The sequence below is a fragment of the Leopardus geoffroyi genome, chromosome E1 (genome assembly GCF_018350155.1).
Source record: "Leopardus geoffroyi isolate Oge1 chromosome E1, O.geoffroyi_Oge1_pat1.0, whole genome shotgun sequence".
Lineage (NCBI taxonomy): Eukaryota > Metazoa > Chordata > Mammalia > Carnivora > Felidae > Leopardus > Leopardus geoffroyi.
Genome location: NC_059330.1, coordinates 36,826,669 through 36,849,181, shown reverse-complemented (window position 1 = coordinate 36,849,181; position 22,513 = coordinate 36,826,669). Strand labels below are relative to the sequence as shown.

The following is a 22,513-nucleotide window of genomic DNA, read 5'->3' as shown; positions in this document are numbered from 1 at the left end:
TTTTCCTCTGACTGACTTGTTTTGCTTAGTGTAATACTCTCTAGCTTCATCTACGTCATTGCAAATGGCAAGGAAAAAAAAAAAGAAAAGAGAGAGGGAGGCAAACCATGAAATAGACTCTTACCTAAAGAGAACAAACTGACAGTTACGGGGGGGAGGGGTGAGTGATACAGATGAAGGGGATTAAGGAGTGTACTTGTGATGTGCACTGGGTGTTGTGTGGGAGTGTTGAATCACTACATTGTGCCCCTGAAATTAATATTACACTGTATGTTATCTAACTGGAATTTAAATAAAAACTTTAAAAAAGTGAAATTAAAAAAATATTTTAAAATAAACATTATTTCAACATCCTACAATCAAATTTCTAACACATAAACAATGTATTCCTACCTCTGGCATTGACTGTGTCCCTCTGAGAATTCTCTTAACTTTTTTTTTGAGAATTCTCTTAACTTTTAGGCACAAAACTATAAATTAAAATCAATGAAGTAAGAATTTAATATTACTAATATAGTTAGCTCCTCTCTTATGGGGAACTATTATGGAGCAAAGTTTCCACCTTGGAATTTTCCAGATACTAGGTTTACCTCTTTTAACACTATTTTTTTTTTAATTTCAACTATTTTTAATGAAACTACTTTTAAGCAAACTTTTCGTATCTGTATAGTCTTAACCAAAATGTCTGAAACATTTTTTTTAATGTTTATTTGTTTTTCAGACAGAGAGAGACAGAGCACGAGCAGGGTAGGGATAGAGAGACAGAGGGAGACACAGAATCTGAAGGAGGCTCCAGGCTCTGAGATGCCAGCACAGGGCCCAATGCGGGGCTCGAACTCACAGACCGTGAGATCATGACCTGAGCTGAAGTCAGATGCTTAACTGACTGAGCCACCCAGGTGCCCCCAAAATGTCTGAGACATTAATCCATCTTCTTTATCTTTATCTTTATCTCCAACATAGATAAGGAGAGTGGTAAAGATAGTAGAGTGGTTAAAAGCAGAGGTTCTAGAACTAGACTGCATAGGTATAAATCCTGGCACTATTGCTTACTAGCTGTGTGATCTTAGATAAGTTAACTTCCCTGGGTCTCCGTTTCCTTCTCTGTGAAATGAGGCTAATCCTAATATCTACCTCTTAGGCCTCTTCACAGGATTAAATGGTGATATATGCAAAGTACTTAGAACACAGATGCAAGGCACACAGTAAGTGCTCAATAAATGCTAGCTAAAAAGGTTTTATTTTATTAAGGCACTGAGCTCTTAGTTTGGGCCACTTACTTCTACAGTATGATATGGCCCCAGTGTTTTTAAGTTCCTATATAAATTTTATTTCTTTACAGATTTTGTTTTCTGTATAAGTTTTTAGTTGTTTTCTTGTCTCTCACCTCCATATTATTTAATTGATGCCTCTAAAGTGCCCCTTCTTCTAACTTGATGTTTCATCTTACTGTGGGTTGAGAAATCAAAACATGGTAATGGTTATAAATTTGTAAGGAGAGGAGGGGCGCCTGGGTGGTTCAGTCGGTTAAGTGTCTGACTTTGGCTCAGGCCATGATCTCACGGTTCCTGGGTTCATGCCCTGCATTGGGCTCCGTGCTGACAACTCAGAGCCTGGAGCCTGCTTTGGATTCTGTGTCTCCCTCTTTCTCTGCCCCTCCCCTTCTTGTGGAGGTGCGTGCGCACATGCTCTCTCTCTCTCACTCTCTCTGAAATAATAAATGAATAAACTTAAAAAAAAAAAAAAAAGGAAATTTGTAAGAAGAGGAATCCCAGTGAGGGCCTCCGAGGTCTTCCCAAGAATATGATATGTAAGTGTTAACACAGCACTCGGGAACATCTATTCCCACTTAGAGGTCTTTCTGGCTAACTTATTGTGTTCTCAGCTGTGTTTGGGAAAGTTGGAAGTACCAAATAAGTGACCTATGGATTAATGAGGTGCTACTGTTCTAATTCTGTCAAGCATTAGGTTAATCAAAAACAAATGGAAGGTTGATTTTTTTAATGTTTTGCACTGTTAATTTTCTAAAATTATAATAAACCACCAGTGCAACTATTAAGCTTTCAATCCAAACAATGTTTTTAAGTGTAATACTTGAGTCAATATACAGATCCTAAATTGTAAGCCCCAATTTCTAAAACTTGGGTATTACTAACTGCGTTAGTATACAAATCTCAAGCAAAATAAAATGTTTCTGCACAATGGAATGCATAGTTCTGATGTGGAGAAAATATGAACTGTCGAATGGGCTAAATGAAATGAGATTTAATGGATAAGTGAACTAATATCACACCGTATATTAGCTAACTGGAATTTAAATAAAAGCTTCAGAAAAAAAAAGAATTAATGGATATGTTAAAAAGAGAAAGGAATTAGGGATTGTGAACTCTTGGCAAATGCCAAAGTCATAGGGAAATCTGACAGAAAAATAAATTAAAAGATTACAGGCTAATGAAGAGAAATAAGGAATAGTTTACCAACTTTACTCCCAATCCCTAAGTGAATAATATGATTCCAATTTAATATTCAGTTTAGTAGCATCTCTACCTTTTTCCCCCCACTGAAAAGGCACAAGAGAGGCTTTGGTAAGATAACCGTGTGCATCAGTGATGATCAAACCGTCTGTTCAAGTGGCCAGATGCCAGAAGAGGCACAGTGAACCCCCACCCTTGGGATATCTGAGCCTGAGCCAGAAACTAGCAGCCACTAAGACAAAATTTTTATATTCGTGTATCTTAAAAATTAATGCATATTTTGCATCCCACTCTATTACATACCAATGTAATATAAAATTTAATATAAAAGTAATGTTTGTAACAGTTGAATTATTTAACTCCTCTCATTCCCAAATCTTCAAGGAAAATGAATGCTCCATGAAGATTTACATTGTGGTTCTTGTGGCTTCCACTTCCCTTTGAATAACACCAACATGGTCAGAGAGGGATAGGTGAGAAGCATGGATAAAAATCATATCTTACTATAATATTATCGGTTCAAGGGTCTCAAATAATCCACAATAAATCAATAATCCAATAATCACCAAATGAAAGCTCCAATTCTCATGCAACACTGTGAAACTAAGAAAGCTGTAAGACGGTGAACTGGGCAATCTTAAAATGCCCTCTTAGCTTTTGAGCTACAGTTCTTATAAAAAGATCAATAACGACGTCTTCCTGCTCCAGCATGGAATTAGTGTTTCCCTAACTACATTAGCTTCAGAAGTATTGACTTACCTAGGAGGATCAGCACCACAACTAAACAAATAGTTGTTCTTTGCAAACTAGTGATTACCAATACAGAAAACTCACTGAAGTCAGCTTGGTTCAAAATGACAAAAGGCAAAGACACCAAGACAAAAAGTAACAAAGTGCGGTCAACCCAAGATCCAGGAAGATGACACTCACCCTCATCCTGATAATCGGGCAAAAAAGGTGCATCTGATGTGAGAGAGGGGCCATGAGTTCCACTATGGTTATCATCAGAGCTGTCCTGTCCAAGGAAACTTTCAGCTTGGTCTCCCCCTGAGGGATAAAAAAGGACAAAAGTCAGGTCACACTTGGGACATCTTTATAAAGGTCTTTGTAGATTTCTTCTGCGATTCACCCCAAAACCCCAAAAGATAACATGGCCACTATCCATTAACATATGAGAAAAAAATAAATAAGAACCAACTTACCTGGCTGGGAAATTTTCCATTCAACTAACTAGAACTTAGAAACGGTTATCAGAGAGTGGGGAGACCTCTTGCCACCAGAAAGAAACTTCTCCATCACACTTAAAATGAGAACACAGCTATATAAATATGCATTCGTATTTACTTGTCTTCCATTAATTACAGCCTTTACTCTGAATGCCTGTTTCTCTATATATTTCCAAATAGGATAGAATAAATCACACAAAAGGTTAACCTATACATAATATAATGTAACAAGGCCAGTATTCTTCCCTTCTCTGAAAACTAAGAGCCTTAAAAACAGAGAGAACCTAGATTTTGCTGGATTCTATTCCAATTTAAATCACTACTTGTTTTGCAATCTTAAGAAAGTTCTCTCTTTATAATTCTAGTTTACAGCCCATGCAACCAACCTCTTAGGAATTCTAAAAGCCCTAAGAAGGTAATGTTTGTTCTGTAAAATGGCTTTGATGAAAGGTAATGTATATGCAATACTGAATTATGCAATTAAAACAATGCTAATCCCTTTTGGGTGTTTTCAACATACATTGGATTATATTTTGTAGAAGTGGCCCGTGCTATTATGATACTTTAAAAGGTTCAGATGGAAGATGTTCGATCATTCAGAAACCGGAAGAAAAGACTCTGCATTGCAAATGGTTTCCTTAAAATCCCCCAAACAGAGGTACAGTGTGCTGATAAAAGGACACCAACAGCTGCTCAGTTCATTTCACAAACATGAAAAGGGGATTTTCAACTGAATTTAATATTATCTCAAATACTAATTTCCAAAGGAAATCACCAATGCTAATCTCCGTAAACACTGTAGAGTTTTGGCCCTGGATTTCAACGAGGGAGCAGTGAAACCAAACAACCTACATAGAATCTGTATTGCCTCACTTTAAAGGTTTATTTCCTACAATTAAACTGGAAGGATAGGGAGGATATAAAATGATGAAAAGAGAATGGCTGTGGCCTTCTCTTTCCATAAATTAGATGATCGTATCTAGACTCCTCTACGAATACTCAATGGTAGGTAGCTTGTCCATAACTGAGTTGAACACCTGCATATACAGGACTTTAGAAATAAACTATGGGCTTTATGGTGGAAAAGAAAAGTTTAAAACAAGACAACAGCACCCACCACCACCACCTCACACAGTAGTTGCTGGTCAGAGCCAGAAGAAATGCTCTCCTTTATTAGACTACTGATCAGGATACAAAGCTGATTATGGTATGCTTAAAGTATCACTGCAAAATTTTGCCTTTATAACCAGAAAAATTTTCAAAACCTGGACTGAAGGTTAAATGACTCAAATTTTACATCACTGCAAATCCACTGAAATTATATTATCAATACAACCTAATGGACTGCTTTGGCAAGTAACCTGAAAGTGAGCTGTGAGGTTAAAGGAATTTCAAAAATTTGAGCCAAACCAAAATCCATTAAAAAAAAAAAAAAAAAAAAAAAAAGAAGTAGCAGTTTGGGTTGCGAAGCAAAATTTAACATTTGTAGGATATACTGAACATTATCAACTATCGTTCTAGACTCAATTTTCTGCTGGCTTCAGAAATTTGACAAAACTACTCTTACATATTCTAGCATTCCAGACTTTTTTTTTTTTTTTAAAATAAGCAGATCAGGAGGGGCTTTGTTTTGTTGTGTTTTAATTACTTACTTAATTTTTTAATTTTAGTAAAAGGCGAAAGATTTATGCGATCTGAAGAGAAACCAGAGCATAATTTTTTAATTTTAGAAAGAGAGAGTGCACGAGTTGGGGAGAGGGGCAGAGAGAGAGGTGGGGGAATGAATCCCAAACAGGCTCCATCCCACAAACCTAGGATCATGACTTGAGCTGAAATCAAGAGTTGGACGCTTGACTGAGCTACCTGGGCCCCCTGTTTTGTTGTATTTTAAATGAAAATTTTATTTTGGTATAATTTTAGATTTATTGTAAATATTGCAAAGATAGTACAGAGGGTTCCTGCACACCCTTCACCCAACTTCTCCCAATGTCAACTTCTTACATAACTAGGCTATGTCCAAACCAAGAAATTAACATTGGTACACTGCTATTACCTAAACTATAGACTTTATTTGGATTTCACCAGTTTTTCCACTAATGTTCTTTTTCTGTTCCAGAATCCAATTCAATTGGATTTAGAGTCTCCATTTAAAAAATCTCATCCAGGGGCGCCTGGATGGCTCAGTTAGGCATCCAACTCTTGATCTTGGCTCAGGTCATGATCTCACAATTCGTGAGATCGAGTCCCACATTGGGCTCTGTGCTGAGCATGGAGCCTGTTTGGGATTCTCTCTCTCCCTCTCTCTCTCTCTGCCCCTCCCCCACTCACACTTTCTCTGTTTCTCTCAAAATAAATAAACTTAAAAAAAAAATCTCGTCCAAAATACCTGCCTGAATTTGGCATTTGATTTATCTACTTCAAATGGAAAAGTCACTTCCATGTGGTTCCTATGGTTTCTGGACATAGTTACCCAAGGGGGGCTTTTAACAGCCATTCCTGTGCCAAATATAAGGCCATGCTTTTGTAAAGTATCAACAGCAAAGGTATACAACTCGATGCAGCAAAAACAGAGCCTGGGTCAGTACTAAAAATGGTTGTGGTGGGGGAAACATTTAAAAATATGCTTTACATCCAAGCATAATTAGTTCCTGATGATGGAAATGTTGCTAGAAGTGTTTTTAGTGTCACATCAAGTGGCCCAACTCCCTTGGGCACACACAGAAAAAAGCCTATAACAGTATATAAATAGACACTCCCGTGTAATTAAAATGATTACAACTACTCAAGATGCATGGGTGAAAAGTTTTATAGGAGAACCAGCAATTACTGTGGTCATTTTGGATTTGTTTAAGTTTAGAACATCATTTTTCCTTAAAACATAACCGCAAGTGGTCGCTGGATTCATCTGCAGCTCTGAGAATCGCAGTTCCAAGTGGCCACTACCGTTGTCCAGTGGGATCAGACATAAATGATCACAAACTATAGTGACAGACACTTCCATTCAGCAGCTCTACAATTAGGGCTTAGAACTCCATCTGCTTAGAGTGGCTTTCTCACAAGCAAGACCCCTTGCCACTAGAGACACACTTTCCCATTGCAACTTACTCAGAATCAATATATTTCTACACAGATATATATTCTAACACACAATATCTCCATTAATCACATCCACCACCTCTGGTCCCTTTTCTTTGTATTTCTGTACAAGATCTGGGGAAACTATATCAAGTGTTCATCTGCTATTAGCTGGTAATTTGCTGCTCTACCCTAAGTGTCGTAAGAATTGGGCACCGGATACCCTCCTCAGTATATTCAATGGCAGTTCTCCTCTGAGTATCGTGCTGAGGGGCCTATAAGGGGGATGATTTCTCTATTGTTCGTTCCTGAGAGTCAAACTCAATTTCATCCATGCTCCATAGAATGATAAGTTGGGAATTTCTGAAGTTTGGAGCAGAAATATAAAGCAGCTTTGTGTCAGGTGTGAGGTAATTATTTGCTAGGGTTTCTGTGCTATTTGTTTTTATTCCCTGTGTTTTCATTAACAGTTAATGAGTCCCACCCCCCTCCCCCAACTCTGAAACAATAGCTTGGCCACTAGAAGTTGGCTTTTTTTCTGCCATGGATTCAACCAGCTGTTGCTGCTCCATAAACTTTATGGAGAAGTGAATTAGACTGCTAAAAACTTTCATTTCCTAATTCAATTCCAAATAAAACAGGGGGGAAAAAAATGAACCATGATGATGTTCCCCTTGTAACTATTTTGACTCATAGCAAACCCATCTGATTCTTAACTTACAGGTACTATTTAGGGACAAAAACAGGCCATAATGACAACTTTACCGAAGAACTGAAAACAGACCGAAAGCAGTTTAAGCATAAAAAGTAACATGACAGTTAACAAATAGATAAAACATATAAGTATATGTTTGCTTATTCAACATGTAAAGGCTCAATGGTTTTTCCACGTTAGTATGAAGCCATCATCTTTTACTTCTAATTAATTGTGAGCTCTATTATAAAGACTTTATTCACGTCTGCAACCAACTGTTTCTATGGTGTGGTTCAAAATTCCTAGGGTTTGCTATCACTTCACCAAGTACCTCTGGATGAAATCAGGAAATTGAAATTAATGTAGAATTGTCTGCAATTTTTTGTTCTTTGTTTTTATTGTTGCTGTTGGAAAGGAACACACGACTTCTGACTCTATTTAATATTTAAGAACCCATGAGACACACAGCTCCCTCTTTAAACTAATAAATCTTAAAGAAAATGCTATAAATAAAGGTCCCTGATCCAAATCCAGTTAGTTTTCATGCTTCATAGCATTAATATTGCCAGGTTTTCACAGACCAATTTAATGGTAATGCAGTTCCCAAAGCTGAACTAAGGTAAGATTAGAAAAACTGCTGCTTATTATTCCTTATTATAACCATTCACCTAAGTTACTGAATATAACACCAACTAGAATAGGTTGGGTACATATGTGCCCATATATGTGAAATGTTCCTCACATGTAAATATGTTATGGAGCCCATTTGCAACACCAAAGCTAAAGTTCTGTCAACACTTGTGTTATAAATTAGATAACATTTTGCACACACTCATGCATTAGAAAATGTATGGTGTTTCCCACAGAACATCTTAGAAGCTTCACTGATTTCTAAATATCCATTTGGATTTACGTGGTTAGTCCTTGTGATTAATCCATGTGTAGTGAAGGTCTCAAATTCTTCTCCATTCGATGCAGCCTGACTTCCTGGCCATCCCCCGCCCCCCAACATCTAGCCATAACTCAATGTATAAATATTCTTTTTTTCCCCCAAGGCCCTGGGTGAGTGTAATAGTACTGAATGTCATTAAGTCTACAGAACAAATGATAGGTCAGGTAAAGAAAGTTCCCATTTATCATTCTTTTAAAAAGCTGCTCCAACTAGATCTTGAATGTACAAGAAATAAATTGAGCTTAACGTTAAGTTTTTTAGCTCATGATACTGTTTACTAATTGTATTATTTTCAACATGCTGAGAATAACAGCCTTCTTAAGAACTTTTAGGGATATCATTGCAGAGAATAGCAGTCCAAATGATTAGAAATGGAATCAAATTGCTCAGACGCTTATAGCACAGTCACTACAACATCGGTGAATCCAACAACCAAAAGTGCAGCATAGCTTAATAATATTTCAGAAATGAACTACACCTGTCAGTGGGGGGTTGGACAGGAAAATACCCAGGGGAACAAACTGAAAAGTTTTTTTTTCCCCCCTCCTTCAAAAAAGTGGTCTTTTATGATGCAGTTTTTCATTTTGACCAGTAGGGTGGGCTGCAGTGTGTAGCATCATCCTAGTTCTTAAAAAAGAAAAAAAAAAAGAAGGTAGCCACCAAGTGAACCTTCCTGCTCCTACCCCTCCCCCACCAGAAAACGCTGAGATTTTTAACCCTTTTTAGGTTTCACATAAGGCATAACTTCTGGACATTAACAAACTGGAGGGCTGGCAGCAACAAATACAAACCAGATAATTGTATATGTGACAACGCACACTTCATAAAGCAAATTGTAGCCTGTCAGCAATCATTCTGGCTTTATAATAACACATTCTATCTACTACTGTTATCATTCAACTGGTACTAAAATGGAGCCTGCTGGGTTAGAATATTTTCAATAGTAATGAGACTTTGACAGAATTCAAAACATGTAAACCTAAGTATTTGGTATATATGGATAAATACAATGTAAAATAAACGCGTTTATCATATGTCAACCAGGCGATCATAACCTGGAATTATTGGTTCATAGTTCTGTTTTCCTTGGACCACTGTATTTTTCAGTGTTTAATTCTTATTATGGAGCTATTCAACTGAATTCTCCACATGCTTTGACTTCCAGGAGAAAGCTATAGCAAGAATAACAATACAACAGCTTACTGAAGGCTTACTGGGTACAGGCTCTAGGTCAAGATTCTTCACATACTATCTCATTTAATTCTCAAGCTAATCCTGTGGTATGTTATTATCTCAAAGCTGCAGATAAAGAAATTGAGACACAGAGATTAAATAACTTACCTAAAGTCACATAAGTGACTCATAAGTGGCAGAGCTAGGCTTTGACCCCTTGTTGTCTGATTCCTAAGCCCTTGTTCTAATCCACTGAGCTGTACAATCTTCAAAACTGTATGCTTCCTAAATCATGATCATTACTCAAAGGCAAAGCATACTGAATGACCATCAATGACTTGGATTTATGGCATATGTTATTAATTAGTGTTTTTTTTCTTTACTTGGGTGAAGTAAATCTATAATCAAAAGTATAAATCATTATACATAGTAGTAATGCTAGTAACCACATTAGGCATTGAACTGATCAACAAAGCCAAATGTGGTCAGTGATTTCGTGAAGAAGGAGCTGGTTCAATTCACGGGTTCAAGTTTATTGGAGTAGTGTTGTTGCAGTGATTTTAAATTTAATTTTTTATATATATTTTTTTATTTGACAGAGAGAAGCACTAACGCAAGTTGGGGAGTGGGGCAGAGGGAGAGAGACAGAATCCCAGCAGAGGGGGAGGGAAAGAATCCCTCCACTCAGGGTGGAGCCTAACACAGGGCTCAATCCCACAACCCTGGGATCATGACTCGAGCCGAAATCAAGAGTTGGACGCTCAACAGACTGAGCCACCCAGGAGCCCCTACAGTGATTTTTAAAATAACACCTTTTGGCAGGGATTTCATGCTTACAAAAGATAGTCTTTTGTAAGTCTTACTGAAAACTTTGGGTTTTGTCCTATCAATATATTGAAATTTTTTTCCAGCATCTTCTGTTTGATTTTATTGAATCCTGGGTAGTTTTGACCCTGCCTCATAGAAAATGGGCCAACATACTCCACACCCAAATGCAGTTCTGACCTGGCTTAATTAAAGAATGTACTTCCTTTCTGGCACTATCATCTTTTAAGTCTCACAGTAGGAAAATGCCTCAAAAAAGATGTAATTACATATGAATGCAGCAATTTTATGACTATTGGTTCATCCCTCTCTCTCCTCCCATCTTTTTTGTTTCCTTCTCCCAAATAACAAATTGTAGTAGTCCTTAGCAACGACTTCCAGTCCTGATGCATTCTAGGATCTATTATACCCCAGTTAGTTTACCCATATCTCTTCTTCTTGAAGAAGAAACCGTAAGGCCAGTTCTTCTCTTGAAGAGAAACCGTAAGGCCAGTTGGACCCCAGTATCTTCTGCTAAAGAAGAATAGAACTCCATGATCTATAGGGCGAAGGTTAGATGTAAGAAAAGAATCCAAAGAGTAAAAATAAAACAACATATAATAAAGAATAGACTGTGGGTAAGATTAGCAGCCCTGAAAATGTGAAATGACTTTTTTTTAAGTGTTTATTTATTTTTAACAGACAGTCAGAGTGGGAGTGGGAGAGGGGCAGAGAGGGAGGGAGACACAGAATCTGAAGCAGGCTCCAGGCTCTGAGCTGTCAGCACAGAGACTGACGCGGGGCTAGAACTCACAAACCAGGAGCTCATGGCCTGAGCCAAAGTCAGACACTTAACCGACTGAGCCCCCCAGGTGCTCCTGGACATGAAATGACTTTTAACGTACTGAAGAGAAGGTGAGTTGTCTTTGAGTAATACAGACCTCCAATACCACTGACGCTGAAATGGCAGAGGGTGACAAGGTTCAGCCTCCCCACGCCTACCCCACCTCAAAAAGAGGTGTTCGTGTATGATAACAACACGTAACAACAACATCAACAACCAAAATCTCTCACTACCAACAATTCCATTCAATGTTTGGTCCTTTTTGGAACAGAAGTTTCACATGGAAGAGCATTTCCTTGTTTTTAAAATTTATTTTTGCTTCTTCATTAGGGTATCGCTAACACGAGGAAAGTGCACAAATCTTACGGAGGGTAAGTGGGTGTTGCATTTTAAGTTTAGGAAAATGCCGTCTGGTGATGAACTGTGATCAAGAACCGGGTCAGGCTGGCAAGTCTGCGTAAGTACACGTCAGCTGACAAGGGTAGGTGTGAAGGTTGGTTCTCTTACTCTTTGCCTCACAAGAGTCAGCAGGAACTGGAGGCTTCATTTTGCATATCGTATAATTCCCTTGTCCATAACTAAGCCATCCCTTTCCTGTATTAGTGGTACTTCAGCCATCCTGGTAAACAGTAACTATTAAACAAGTTTCTGAGAGAAGTATGTGTTGATGGGCAGCACAGCGAAAAATTACTGCTGTATAATTAGCTAAGCTCGACCATCACATTATTTAGCCTCCAAATATCAAACAAATTCACTGGGGTTCAAGTCCAAAGACTTAACCTACTTACAGAAGTTTTGAGCAGAAAAGCGAAAAATGTTATATTCCACTTTACCTCACAACACATTTCTCTCAATATTTTGTGTCCAGAACATGAGAATTCATTAGAAGCAGAATTCCTGAAGTAGATCAGTTCTTATGCCCAAACTTTCGGTTCAGAAACTACTCCTCACATACTTTTCTGTATTATCCAGGGAAAATACTCTCCAAGAGAAATCATTTATATGTTTTTTTTCCTCAACAAAAGTTCCCAGACTAATCAAACTTAAAGCAGTCATTTATTTATCAGTTTCATTCTTTGCATCTGCATAAAAACAAGAAATTTCATGAACTTTTAATGACCACATATGGAAAAAAAAAGACTGAGATGGGGTAAGAAAGGTGGTCTTTATCGATGACCATGGGTATTATATGATACTACTTTATTATCTATTGTTAAATTCACTTTTAAGTGATAAGTCAACCTAACACACGTATATATTGCTGGCCCTCAAACACTAAACAACAGAGAATGCCGTTATTTCATACCATCATCAGGATTCTGCCTGATGTAAATTCAAATGTAAAAATAAGTAAGTAAAGGAGAGGGGGAAAAAAAAATCTGAACGGACATGAAACTACCAAATCATGATTCTACTGAAAAAGAGCTCACTATTGTGTTAAACGAGGTCGTTTTGTGAGCTTTTTTTTTGCCTCCAGTTTTATTGAGCTATAACTGACATACAACATTGTATTAGTTTTAGGTGGACAAAATCGTGATTTGTATATCTTGTGAAATGATCACCACTGTAAGTTTAGTCAAAATCCATCGCCTCACATAGCTACAAATTTTTTTTTCTTATCATGAGAACTTTTAAGATCTACTCTAGTCAACTTCCAAATATACAATACAGTATTGTCAACTATAGTAAACTTCTTTATTAGATTTAAAAAAAAGTTAAACATGCCCAGAGCAAAAAATTTCAAACATTACAGGAAGGTATATAATGAAATCTCATTTTCCTTTGCTTCTCTTGGTTCTTCTTTCCAGAGGTAACCATTCTGGGGGTTTCTGAGTGTGCCATAAATTTTTTATCTCAATGTAACAAGAGTCTGTGTTAGTGGATTTTTTTAAAACAAATGTTAGTATTTGTCCTGTTCTGTAATCTACTTTTCTTCCCATTCATTTATCTTGGAGGTTCTTCCATATCAGCATATATAGATTTATTTCATTTCTCATTTTTTTTTTTAATTTTTTTTTCAACGTTTATTTATTTTTGAGACAGAGAGAGACAGAGCATGAACGGGGGAGGGGCAGAGAGAGAGGGAGACACAGAATCGGAAACAGGCTCCAGGCTCTGAGCTATCAGCCCAGAGCCTGACGCGGGGCTCGAACTCACGGACCGCGAGATCGTGACCTGGCTGAAGTCGGACGCTTAACCGACTGCGCCACCCAGGCGCCCCTCATTTCTCATTTTAACCAATATTTAGTTAAAAATAATATATACACATGGTGAAAATTCAGATAGTACCAAAGGATATGAATAATGAAGCTTCTTTCTTCCGCTCATCTGGATATCCCCCTCAGCAGAGGTTACCACTGTTCATAGATTCATGTGTATCCTCCCCAAAATATTCTATACCTGAGTAAAAAGCAAGCACATGTGCAAGATACATGTACACACACACAGAGAATTGTACACTGTGTGCCCAAATTGCCCTTTCATTTAACAATATGCCTTGGAGAACTTTACATGTTACACATCTATATGTATTATGTTCTTTTAACTTGTATGTAATATTCCATTAAATGGATGTGACGTACTTTATTCAGCTAGTCCCCTAATGCTAGACATTCAGGTTATTTGGAGTCTTTCCTATTCTAAGGAATGCTTACATATAACTCATGGTGTAGAGGACACAGAGGCAGCAGCATCTGATTCCAATGATTTTTTCCTTCAACTGTATTAAATCCAGTTTTTTTTCTTTCTTTTTTTGACCAACAATAGGCTTTATTTTTTATTTTATTTTTTTCCAATTCTTTTTCTTACATCTCAATATCATCTACTCCAGAATAGGGAATTTAGAAAGAACATAAAAATCTTAGAAAACTTTAACATTGAAAAGAAAAAAAAATTAGTCTTTTCATTAAAGAAAAATCTTAACTCTTTTTGGCAATAGCTACAAAACAGTGTATTAATTTTAAAATATACTGGTGCACTCTTTTTAAAAAAATGCACCAAACAGTAGATGTATAGGAAGTAAAATATTTGAAAAGGTATCAAAGTCAGTAATTAACTTCAGAAACAACTTGTGTGTATATCCACTTTCTACAGATTAATTTGTATAAAATGCAGCAAAAAAGGAAAGGGGGAAAGGCCTAAAGGAAGTCAAGTCACAAAAGCAGCTGTCAAGATTGTTGATGCTAAGAGGTTGGGCTAAAGCCAAAGGCAAGAGTATTCGTCCTGTGTACATTTCCCGTTATTAAATCCCCAAAAGACATAGAAAACATTCTGGAAGACTTCTTTATAAAAAGTAGTGTAAGTTAGGATATTCTAGGTTCATAACCAACACTTGTGTTTATAAAATATTAGCATTCCAGGAATAGTGATAGAAAAGATATTTAACAATAAATTACAAATATTGTAAATTCAGACTTTTTCTTACAGTTGCAAACACGTCATAAATTTGGGCTGTGTTTCTTTGTATAAATCCTACTTACGACTGTGCTAAAGCCTTCTGGCATGAATGCAAAGAGTATTTTCATAAATAAAACTTAGTAAAATCACTGTACACTCCATCAATTTAAAAACACTTCTCTCCAACTTCAAAGGGAGACCCTTTTCTCCTTTTTTAGTGCAAAGATGGTGTTTCTTTGCTGCGTTAATGGTTTGCTTCTTGTAGCTGTCATAACTACATGCCCCAAGTATGTGATAGTAAGAGACGAGAAGTTAAATGACATCTTTGCTTCGATTCAACATGTCTCAGACATTACAGAGCAGCAAGCTCATCAATCTAACCTCAGAAGTGCCTACCAATACAAATCCTGCACATACATCCTTTAAATGCAAGCCTCACAAATATATACATGGCCCTATACTAGGGTTCAGCTGGAATAGATGAATTTTATGGGAAGACATGAGGTACATATTGTTTAAGTTCTATGCATGGATTTACTCACATAGACCTACTTTGAAACATAAAAATAATACTTTGGTGTTGTGTGTAGTAAGTAACTACCAGGAAGCAAGCACTCCCCCTGAGTTTGTCATAGCATTATAATTTCTTACAACTCACAATAACTATGAAGTAGATATTATTAGCAACATTTTGTAGATGAAGAGGTTATGTCACTTGCCATAGCTCACACAGTTTGTAAGTAGAGGAGCTGGCATTCAAATTTACCTCTGATGTCAAAACTCATGCTCTTTCCATCACAAAACATTAAACTTGCGGGTTTTTTTTGAAAAAGGCTAACTATTCTACATATTTTGTGCCCGAGACACATAAAATATCTAATGCATTAATGTACTAGTTCTTACAATAGAAATATAAGAATAATGTCACATTTTAAAAAATTCTCAACCTGGATTTCTTTTTCTTTTATCTTTGCATTATGAGAATTTTAAATGCATACAAAAGGCAAAACAGTGTAATAAACCTCCATGTACACATCATCCATACTCAACAATCAGAGTCAATTTATGATCCATCTGGTCTAATATACACCCCCACCCCATTTCTTCCTTCCTCTCCCATACTATTTTGAATACTATGTCAGACATCTATTACTTTATCTTTCAATATCACAGTGTATATCTCTCTAAGATAAGGACTCTTTAAAAATATATATATAAGCATAACACCATTGTCACACCTAAAATAATAACAATAGATTCTTTTTAAATTGAAGTATAATTGACATACTATCTCCTGCTAGTTTCAAGTGTACATCATAGTGATCCAATATTTACATATATTATGAAATGGGCCCCATGATAAGTCTAGTTAGCATCTGTCATCATACAAAGTTATTACAGTATTATTGGCTATATTCCCCATGCTGTACATTATGTTCCTGTCACTTATTTATTTTATAACTGGAAGTTTGTACCTCTTAATCCCCTTCACCTATTTCACCCACTCTGGTAACCAACAGTTTGTTTACTATATCTATGAGTCTGTTTCTGTTTTATTTTGTTTGTTCATTTGTTTTGTTTATTTTTCTATTTTTGTTTTTTAAATGTTTATTTATTTTTGAGAGAGAGAGACAGAGACAGAGGCAGAGCACGAGCCGGGTAGGAGCAGAGAGAGAGGGAGACACGGATCGGAAGCAGGCTCCAGACTCCGAGCTGCCAGCACAGAGCCTCACGAAGGGCTCGAACTCACAGACTGTGACATCGTGACCTGAGCTAAAGTTGGACGCTTAAGTGACTGAGCCATCCAGGTGCCCCCATTTGTTTTAGATTCCACATATAAGTGAAATCATATGGTATTTGGCTTTCTCTGACTGATTTATTTCACTTAGCATAATGCCCTCTAGGTCGATCCATGCTGTCACAAATGGCAAGATTTCATTCTTTTTAATGGATGAGTAATATTCCATTGTATAAATCTACCTCATCACCTTTAACCATTCATCCATCAATGGACACTTAGGTTACTTCCATATCTTAGCTATTGTAAATAATGCTGCAGTGAACATAGATGCATATACATCTTTGAATTGGTGTTTTTGTTTTCTTTGGATAAGCACCCAGAAGTAGAGTTGCTGGATGATATGGTAGTTCCATTTTTAAGTTTTTGAGGAACCTCCAAACTGTTTTCCATAGTGGCTGCACAAATTTACATTCCCACCAACAGTATGTAAGAGTTCTCTTTTCTGCACATCCTCGCCAACACTTGGTATTTCTTGTCTTTTTGATACTAACCAGTCTAACAGGTGTGAGGTGATATCTCATTGTGACTTTGATTTGTATTTCCCTGATGATGATGAGTGAAGCTGATCGTCTTTTCACCTGCCAGTCGGTCATCTGTGTGTCTTCTTTGGAAAATGTCTATTAAGTCCTCGCCCACTTTTTAATCAGGTTGTTTGGGGTTTTTTGTACATTAAGTTGTATCTTTATATACTTTGGAATGAACTCCTTATCAGATGTATGATTTGCAAATAAATATCTGTCTCATTCAGGAGGCTGCCCTTTCTTTTTCTTGATGGTTTCTTTTGCCGTGCAAAAGCTTTTTACTTTGATGTAGTCAACAGTAGATTCTTAACATAAATTATTCAATGTTAAAATTTCTAATTCTCTCACAGATATAATTCTTTATAGTTTATTTGACTCAAGACGAAAATGAGGTCTACACATTAGTTGATATGCCTTTTAAATCTCCTTTTTTTAAGTTTATTTATTTATTTTTGAGAGAGAGACAGAGAGAGAGAGAGAGAGGGTGGGGAGGGGCAGAGACAGGGAGAGACAGAATCCCAAACAGGCTCTGCACTGTAAGCGTGGAGCCCAACGCAGGACTCAATCTCACAAACTGCAAGGTCATGACCTAAGCTGAAATCAAGAGTCAGACACTTAACCGACTGAGCCACCCAGGTGCCCCTTACATCTCTTAAAGCCTACAGTTAATAAGGCTTTATAATAACATTTTCTTTATTCACTTTGCATTAGTTGCTTATGCCAAACTATATTTTTAGGCAATTTGCTTTGATAAGGGATATAGGCTTGCCATTTCATAATAGGGTTTTTAAGGTTCACACAGTAGAAATTTTTCATATTAAAATATACTGAATAATTTTCTCAGAAACTCTTCACATCCCTCATGGAGATACTCAAAGAATCTTCAAGCTGGCAAGAAATTTCACTGGCTCATAGTGACCATTGGATTAAAAAAATTATTTTTATTGTTACATATATTTACATATGGTCTTTCTTAAATTTTTATTTAAATATCGTGTCATTTGCTTTAGACTCTGGGTCCATGGTGGGCAATTTTTCTACTATTCATGATAATGTTTTTCCAGTAATAAATTTCTAATTAAAAACATTATACCTTGTAATTCAAATCTGATTAAACTATAACTGTTGATAATTAACTTGTTTTACAAAAAGGGAAACTAAACAAAATGAAGTATATCAGTTTGCTTAATGCCACAAAGTCATACTGTCATTATATCCAAAAAGTAAAACTAATGTTTAACATCTGATCAATATCTTGCTTTAGATACCTGATTCATGAAATGTAAAAGCTCTACGGCAAAGATCCCAGTGAATTTTCTTTGTAACTTTAAGTGAAACATTAAGTAGGAAAAAAAGTTCTTAAAGCAAGCAGGACTTGAATTGTGAAAGGAATCTATGTCTTATTAAAAAATAAAAATAAAGGGGCGCCTGGGTGGCGCAGTCTGTTAAGCGTCCGACTTCAGCCAGGTCACGATCTCGCGGTCCGTGAGTTCGAGCCCCGCGTCAGGCTCTGGGCTGACGGCTCAGAGCCTGGAGCCTGTTTCTGATTCTGTGTCTCCCTCTCTCTCTCTGCCCCTCCCCTGTTCATGCTCTGTCTCTCTCTGTCCCAAAAATAAATAAAAACGTTGAAAAAAAATAAAGAAAAAAATAAAAATAAAAAGCTTTTCCCACATTCTCCAATCATATTTGAGCTCACTAAAAGAGCTCTTTCACTTCTGTTCCTTCCACATGAAAATAAACTATTTGGATTATGTTTTATTTTCCCCATGTTTCATTCTTTGTTAACAAACATCATTCAGGAAGGTGACTGTGGGCCAATAAGAAAATTTGGGTGGAAATGTGAGGGCAAGAATTGCCATTAACACACTCGTAAATGCACACTACATTTTCTCACTGTTCACTATGCCCAGGTACTGTGCTAGGGCTTATACATATTACCATTCGTCCTCGTAACAGCACTGCAGATGAGACAGTAAAATACAGTGACGAAGAGCATGGGCTCTGGGACTATGAATGAGCATGAGGTTTCTTACTGTACTTACTATACTAAAAACCACTGACTTGTATACTTTGAAAGGGTGAATTTTGTGTTATGTGAATTCTATCTCAAAAAAAAAAGCATATGCTATGGAGTCAGCCTGACCAAGTTAGAATCCTTGAGGGGCACGACGTTGAGCAATTCTCAACCTCTCTGTGCCTCAGTGCCCATGTCTGTCAAATGGGTTTATTAGTACCTGCTTCATAGGGCTGTTCTGAAAATCAAATAAGATAACACATATATAGGACTTAGCACAGTGTCTGGAGCATCTCCCATTTTATAGATAAAGAAGCTGAGTTTCAGAGAAATTAAGCAACTTGTTAAGGTCACATGACCTTTAGCTAAATGTTTTGGGTGGGATTTGAACCAGGTCTGTCAAGACTCAACGTCCATGCTCTTTCTACCATGGCATGATTCTTCTCTAGACTAGGGACAAGACTCTCCCTAACACTATTCAATGGTCACCCTTCTACCACATTAAACCTGGGGTTTAATGGAATGATGGGTAAGAAAGAGTTTGTTTGCAATCTTTTCTATCTCGGGGCAGTCCATCCTCCCAAGTATCTTTCTTTAAAGGTGACCCTTTCAACACATTGTACCAACTCATCACAGACTTTCCCATAACCAGATGTTTAAATGTGTACTACTAAAGAGATGTGTAAATAAGAGATCTTTTATAATTAAGAACTATTTTCCTCCCAGGCACCAGACTCTAGTTTAGTCCAAATATCCTGAAGAACACAGGTGTGTATTTAGGCAAATGCACGGAGTTAATAAAATTCATCCCATCACCTTCCTGCATGAGGATCCTGCCATAGATAAAAATGGTAAGAAAGTTTGAGGCCATCATTTCTGTCCTTTCTCATTCCCTTCCCAATACTCCCTAGTCTTCCAGGGCTTTTTAAATTCTTTTGCCAGCTGTTCTCTTATTTACATATTCTTATTCTTTTCATATCCCTAAAATGTCCTATAGTGCCTTCCAGAGACCTGTTAGTGCCCCCCTGCCCCGCACACTCTGCCAGTTTCTGAATGTGCAAACAGCTAAGATCTGATCAAAAGAGCAAGGTAAAAGATACTCCGTCAAAAAAATGTCTTAGGGGGAAGAGCAAGGCTGGGGCCAAGACATCAGTATGGGTTTTCCAACTTGATCTTTCCTTACTTGTGCTTCCAAATGAGCAAAGAATTTGCTACCTATATCCAATCATTGTTGAGAAGCAAATAGAGTTGTCTGTTCTAAGTAAACTCTTCAACTGTTCCGTTGGTTACTCTACCTCTGTCCTCTAAGAGAGAAAGGCTGTGTAGAAGTTGCCATAAACTGGAAGGTGACTGCAATGCCACCACTACAAGAATCTGGTAAGATCTGCCCCTTGTCTCTGTGGTCCCATATAGTCTCCTGTGTTAAACTCCAAAGTATCTTCTCTTCGCAACACATTACTATGCCGTATCTCTGACACTAATTCTTTATTTCTCCTTTAGGTAATTAATTCTACTCTCACAGTTCCATTCGTTTCTGCCAGTTCACATTCACGTTCTAGCCCCTGTGGATTTTGGTTAACATCTGTTAAACCCTGAACTATAGAGGGCCATTGCCTGAAGAGCATATTTCATAGTCTGCAAAGCAAACTGCTACATTATTACATATAATTCTCTATTCTCAGTCTATGTTTTTAGCCATAAATGCTTTAGGACAGTGAGAAATACAGTAATACATCACATTATTTAAAATATTATAAATTAAAAAATATAAATACTACAACCAATGTACAAGAGTCAAAAGCCTTTAAAAGTGTAAGGTATTTATTTCTGACTGTTTTTAAACAAAACCTTATATAGACTTGAAATACACTAAAAGTGTGAGCTAGGAAAATTAAAATTTTCATAAAACTAGTATCATTCCTCACAATTTGAATTTCTCTATGGTATTACTGCTCACTGACAGTGGATACACTGACAATATTAAGAGCAAAAAAAAAAAAAAAAAACCTGGAAAAGTTGGCAATTGATTAAAAAAAGTTTTAGAGCAAAATAGTTCATAAAACTATTTGCAAGCTTGATCTAAAACACTCTGTGATTCTCTGAAAAAATGAAAATCCCCCATTTATAATAGGTTAATAATCAATATTCAGAATGAGGTTTCTGACATTCTCAATCAGAGTACTAAAAAGGAAAAAAATGCATATAGTTGAAAGACACCCCCTCAAACTGAATTCAGGCAAAAAAAAAATCCAATTTTGAACCTTTTAAAAATATGTTCTAATCCTGTCCTTTTTTTTTTTTTAATTTTGCACACAGCTGTCTGTTGTAGTTTTTAGAATCATGCCAGATGCTGGGTTCATCAAGCAAAAGCAGGAAAACAATGGTTTGAAAGCAATTAGAAGCACCGAGGCTGCAGTGAGGCTCATATTAAAATGTGATAACACTGTTCTAGTGGGAATTTCAACACTACTCTATTTCTGACATTTCTCTGCTGCCAGACAGGCAGGCTGTGTGGAAGACCACTGTGACCAAGGAGGTAACAAACTGGAATTTATATCTGGAGCAAATGAAGGATTAGCTGAGTTGGAGCCCTCCCAAGGTTTTTATTATGGACTCGGCCACCATTTTATTTGAATGCTACTGGATCCTGTTGGCATCTAACAAAGCTAAGGAGTAAAAGCATATTATAGCTTTGGTTCGATAAAATAATCTAGCACCAATCCACTCAGAAGGCAGATGCATCACAGCCTCTTGTTGCTAAAAAGCAGGGCAGGGGAGCCCAGCAGGGTGAAGGTTAATTAAACACTCCACTAACTTTCCTTAGATATGGCTAATACCATTCTGTGTAGAAGCTTGTTTAGAAGACACAGAAGTAAACAATACCATCCACACATTTTTAGTGTGAAACCATAAATGGTCAAAAAGCGCTCACCTTGGGGCTGAAAATCCCAATAGTACCTGAAATACAAGGAAAAGAATGGAAATAAGTCAAACATATGGTAGATACAGCACCTAGCCCAAAAAGCTTGCTAAATAGTCAATAACCAGCCAAGCCACTACCCACTCTGAGAAAAACCAAAGCGTCCCTGAGATTTGGAAGATTCTCAATGGCCTGAAGGCAACATTTAACTCACTCTAACTCAGAAAATTTTGACCATATTGCTGGAAAGGTCCTAAGAGGTTACCTAGCCATCCATGGTCCAGAGTGTCTCATCAGGAGCCCTACAGGCTTTGAGTATGACAATTCTTTGTTGTGACAATCTGTCCTGTGTATTACAGGGCAATCAGCATCACTGGTCTTTGGCACCAAACACCAGTGGCACTCCCACTTATAATGACAGCCAAACAGCATCCCCCCACCCCCAAAACATCCTCAAATACTTCTAGGCATAAATTCTTAATTTTACAGGTGAAACCCAAACAACTGACTTAAGGTCACCTAACGTTTGAGAGTCTATGCCAGGACTGGGGCTCTTACAATTCACTGTGTCATTCCATCGCCTCTTTTATTTTGGGATATCATTGGCAAAGCCAACAAC

At 37.1% G+C, this 22,513-nt stretch overlaps 1 protein-coding gene across 1 annotated transcript in view; it reads right to left on the bottom strand.

The window, feature by feature from the left end:
- SKAP1 (src kinase associated phosphoprotein 1) overlaps nucleotides 1-22,513 on the bottom strand; it is a 280,282-nt gene that overhangs the window by 199,558 nt on the left and 58,211 nt on the right. Inside the window, exons 3-4 of the mRNA XM_045488552.1 lie at nucleotides 21,907-21,932; nucleotides 3,405-3,521 (exon numbers count right to left, since the gene is read on the bottom strand). Of these exons, the coding sequence (XP_045344508.1) occupies nucleotides 3,405-3,521; nucleotides 21,907-21,932 (143 nt within the window). The remainder of the gene's footprint in view (nucleotides 1-3,404; nucleotides 3,522-21,906; nucleotides 21,933-22,513) is intronic.